Genomic DNA, 5,000 nt, shown 5'->3' with positions numbered 1-5,000 from the left:
CTGTTATTTCCAGCACTGGTACACCATTGTGTCGGCCATGATCAAATGGGCTACCCACAATGCCCTTTCATATTTGAGGAGCAAGGATGGCACAGTCGGTTAGTGCGCGGCCTTGGTGCAAGAGGTCCTAAGTTCAATTCCCGGATTTCGCATCCTTGTTTCGACTCCTTTCCTTTCCGTGTAGCTAAGTAGCTTTAAATACCCGTAAAACAGAGCACTGATGGAGAGTGGGGAGTAAGATGAGCGCACCGTCGACCTCAGGTTTATCAGTAATTAAAAGTTACTGTTACGAGTTATCAACGTCAAATAAGGTCTACTTTACTTTACTTTACTTTACTTTATATTCGGTACTGATTTGTTCCCTCCTCACTTCAACATCAATTCAGTGCTCCTTTAAATTTGTGAACGGCCACTCGTATACCTGTGCCCTGGACACGTTAAATTCTGTGCACAAGTGTACTTAAGTTAATTGCAAGGGACAGCTGTAGTGTCAACTATTACAGTAACTTTGGAATGTGATGGTATTCTTTGACCTGGCCTGTGCTGTTCGAGCTTTACATACTGCCTTCAAGGTGGGGAACATCCAACTTTAGAATGCTATGGAATTCTTTGACCTGGCCTGTGTTCGAGCTTTACAGTGCCTTCAAGGTGGGAAACATCCAATATTTCGACAAAGGAAAGTGTTTCATAAGCTAAAGAATTTTATTGTGTCGTTTCCTACCTTCGGAGTTTGGAAATTTCACTAATTTTCCAGTCAGCGCCAATTGCAAGAGTGAAATACAGCTTTCGAATCCATTGCTATTCCATTTCTCCTCAGACTCCACCAATGCAAGAGCAAGTAAAATTCCCCAAATTACTGCTGAGTTTATTGGTGGTAGAACAAGGGGGCTGATGAGGCCGACTAGGAGATTTGAAGAGTGATTTTGTTGATTATTCACCAGTTGAATCAAACTCACATTATACCGGTATATTGACGATTTCACCACAAACTCCAGCTGAAAACTTCGCACAGACTTTTTAAACATTTTTATGTAATTTTATTATTGTTTTGTGAAAATCAATGTTTTGGGATGTCTAATGCCATTTCCCCACAACTCTTAACTAATTAGCATAAATTATAATATTTTGAATCACATCACAGACACATTCTGTTGCTCATGCATACAGCCAGGATACTTGAACTCGAGTGAGCGGCAGAAATCGAGCCTTAAAGGTTAGATTTTGACAAAGTAATTATTATTACACCCAAACGAATCTGTACTTAAAGTGAACATTTATTCATTCACTTGCATAGCAAGTGTTTTCGTGTCTTGGTCACGAGAAAACTATTTGCCGTGGCATAATATTATAGAAATGTAAGCTAGTACCTATAATAAATTATAAAACACCAAATTAAATCAAAGTAGGTGAAAAGAACAATTAATCTGGGAGAAAAATGGAAAGCAACATCACAAAAATTCTCATTCATGACCCATCCCTCCGAGGAAAAATGGAAAAAATTCAAAATTACATGTTCTTTTACAAAAAGTTGAAAAAGAAGAGTTTTTAACCAATATTTCCACCAAATTTGACTATGCTTCAGACTTTGATGGGCCAAAAATATGCGGATCCACTCGGCTATCGCCTCGTGGATCCCCCTCGTCGATCAGCTACTTTCAGTTGACAATGTTATGACAAAATTCATGATAAATAACAGGACAGACGCATGAAAAACTGACATCAATTCGTTAATTTCAACGCAAAAAAGACAGCCACGAAGTAGTTTATGGCATTTAAAAACATGTTTGAAATTGTTTCCCAGATATTTTTCCCATCTTTTCGCGGAGGTTTTTCTATGAAAAATCATTTCGAACAGTCCATAAAAAGCAATTATGTCTGCACATACAAACCGCGTAAAACCCTTTACTGAGGTGGCCATTTTCTTACATCTTGTGAGGGCTCTGTTGTATATGACCTACTCAAGTTTCCAGGCTGGAACTTATTTTGTTCACTACTGGGGAAAACCAAAAGTAACACTATTTTTTTGTGACACTTTCAAGGCTGCTGCCTAAGAAAATTTTAAAGGGGCCCTCAGAGCTAAATGCTGAGAACTTAGGAGCCCAACATATGAAGTGAAAGGTGTTGCTGTGAAAAGTTAAGGTGCCCAGAGCTATTCTTTGGGAGCCCCAGGCTACCAGGCTCCTGTTAGGCAACAGCCTTGACTTTTTGTTTGTTGGGTCCATTCAGCACCCAGATGCCACGCCTAGGCTGGAAACGAGATTGTTCTTACAATAACTTAACCTGGGTTGAGCTTGCGATTCTATTGAAACCCAGTACCTGGTCAGCAATCAACTTAAAAAAAAAAGAAAGACAGCTGACCTGGATGAGCTCTAAACTTGAGCCTGTGATATGGTTATGTGATACTGGTCACATTGGCATATACTTGGAGGCGAACGGATGGTCGCATGGTGACCAAAGCCTATAATTTTCTCGCAGATGGATTACCATATTTTCTTACCCATGGTGGTCCATGCGTGCTTGCCTTCGGTGTGCAGAGCTCTGCTATTAAGTTTTTAACAGGGAACAGGGCTGTCACTAATTTTTCAAATAGGTGGGTACATGAAAAAAGTAGTGGGGAACTACAACAGTACAATGTTGAAAGCAAAAAAATATCTGAATTAGTTTTATGTTCCTTTACTGTTCCATTCAATTGGCTCTTTTTTTATTTCAGATTGATTTTTTAAATTGAAAAAAGGCTTTGACGGCTCTTTGAATTGTTTTTCTGTGAAAGTAGCTGGGGGCTATTATGCTCCTAGCAGCCAGGTGAAATCCCTGTCCCCTAGCTGGCTCTTAATAACAGCCCTGTTTAACTTTTCACTGCAAGCTTTTTTTGGCCCTAGGTGGAGCATTTAGAGGTACCATCAAGCCAGGATAAAGTATTTGTGTTTTTGCACAGAGGAGCTGTAGTGGGAGGAAAGGAGGTAAACATTGATTCAACACTTTTGCCTGTACTGTCAGACATTGAAAATTCAGTTTGTCATTGACTTTTGATTTGTGTAGCTGTAGCTTTGACTGACCCTTAAATTGGAGCATTGACAGAGGTAGCGGGTGTAGGTGGGTAAAAGGTGCACACTGAGGGCCACAAATTTATTGGTAACTGAAGTTCAGTACTGGCACCTGTTTCTCTTGTAACCCTAACCCTTTACCTAAACCTAACCCTTTACCTATTAAAACACATCGCATCTACATCAGATTCTACATCTACACGTTCCAGCACTCGGCAAAGTCCCTTTCGACTTGCGGCTGTTTCTGCTTAAGTGGCCTCATACATCACAAGCCTTTTTGAGACATCACTGCCAAGCTGGCCACTTTTGCTGGAGAGAACACACTCACAAAGGAGAGCCACAATACCGGGAACTTCATCACCTACTCTTATCGAATTGTGGGTTCTTTAATGTCCCACAGGGAACTTATGAACATTGAAGGTATTTGTGAGGCAGGGCCTATGGACTGTAGTCTTCATCTGAGAAGATTTGAAAGTCTAACCATTACAAAGGCAGCACTTTCTCCTCAGTTATTTTAAGACCCTGAGTTTTGGTCCAGTCAGAGTCAAACTCACGACCTCCCGCGTGGCAGCCTGGTGCTGAACCAACTGAGCCACCAGTGCATGGTGGTGTGTTAACTTGTTTGTAATCATTATGGTAACTTCCAAGTAATCTTTTATGCTCAAAACTCTGAATAATGAAAATTTCCAGATAATCTTGAGCTGGAACACATATTTTTTCTCCTTATTTGCAAATCTGCAATTTTTTTAATTTTGCTTTTCAGGTGATGACCCATGGCCCTCACTTTGTGTTCAGCATTGCAAGCCTGGACAGCTTTGAACAAAAGATGGCAGCTGCTCAGGCTGACCTCCGCATACCCTCCAGTGACTTCATCCCAATTAGATACAGGACCAAGAATGAACTGCTGTATGTGAATAAATTTGTTATTTTGGACAGAAATTTTTGGGATAGTAAACTTGTTGGCCACATTGAGACCTTTCATCCATACTTAACATGGGCTACAATGATGCATTTTTATGCACATTTAGTTGTAATTGTAAAGCCTAGTGACTTTGTGCCTGCAAATATTAAAGTATTGTTACGGGTATAGTGGGTTAAGCTGAGTTACTGCAAATTTTGTGTTTTTCGTGACTAAAATGTTAATCCCCCAAGGTGTTATGAGATGTCAACACTCATTAACACCGGTACAGTTTGACGCGGGAATACATCCGGGTATCTACTGTAGGCCATGAAACGCATGAAACGAGCAGAGAAGTTGAAATGGGAAAGTTCTTCCTGGGTGAAAAGTATGAAAAAGACCGGGTCTAAAAAGAAGAAAGACTCCATTGAGGAAACAAAGAAAACTCAGCTCGCTGCTAGCGACAAGGGCTAAGTCTGCAATCACATATAAATAATCTGTGGCTAATGATGCAGTGCTGAATGCCTCTTTAGGGGGCCTTATTACCTTGATTGGTCAGCAGCATCATAGTGGCATGATCGCATTCACACCCACATTGACAAGGTGTGAAAACGTGTAAAATCTTTTCAGCGTGAAAACTCTGGGTTAATTTTCCAGGAATAGCTCCTTTTCAAATGAATTTTATATAGGGTATGTAGTTTTGTTTGATTTTACGAAATTTGGGCAAGATGATTGGTGCACGAAAGTGTGTCAGGCTTTTAAAAATTTGAAATATTTTTCCTTTCACGGGTGTCTGCATGTCACGAAAAAAAAAAATTCTATTGGTCAACTTCAAAGTTTATTTTCTTGGAAACCAATAGCAAGATCCTTAAAGCACAACACACTTTCAAGTAGCCTATAAAGTGCTGATTGTAATAGTACGTCAGTTTGTTTGGTTGTGTGTGATAATGCAAAGGCGGGTAATTCAGCAAAGTGAACATGTATGGTTTTGTGTTTAAAACTTCGCGCGTGCTAAAGAAAGCCATAACAAACAAAAATGTTCATTTATTCAGATTCTT

The 5,000-nt window shown here is 39.9% G+C and overlaps 1 protein-coding gene across 1 annotated transcript in view; it reads left to right on the top strand.

The window, feature by feature from the left end:
• Window positions 1–5,000, top strand: part of LOC138013250 (mitochondrial inner membrane m-AAA protease component paraplegin-like) — a 38,995-nt gene that overhangs the window by 19,936 nt on the left and 14,059 nt on the right. The window contains exons 5-6 of the mRNA XM_068860304.1: window positions 2,880–2,960; window positions 3,808–3,950. Of these exons, the coding sequence (XP_068716405.1) occupies window positions 2,880–2,960; window positions 3,808–3,950 (224 nt within the window). The remainder of the gene's footprint in view (window positions 1–2,879; window positions 2,961–3,807; window positions 3,951–5,000) is intronic.

This window comes from Montipora foliosa, chromosome 1 (genome assembly GCF_036669935.1).
Source record: "Montipora foliosa isolate CH-2021 chromosome 1, ASM3666993v2, whole genome shotgun sequence".
NCBI classification, from domain to species: domain Eukaryota; kingdom Metazoa; phylum Cnidaria; class Anthozoa; order Scleractinia; family Acroporidae; genus Montipora; species Montipora foliosa.
The sequence above is the reverse complement of the archived record's forward strand: the minus strand, read 5'-3'. Positions and strand labels throughout refer to the sequence as shown.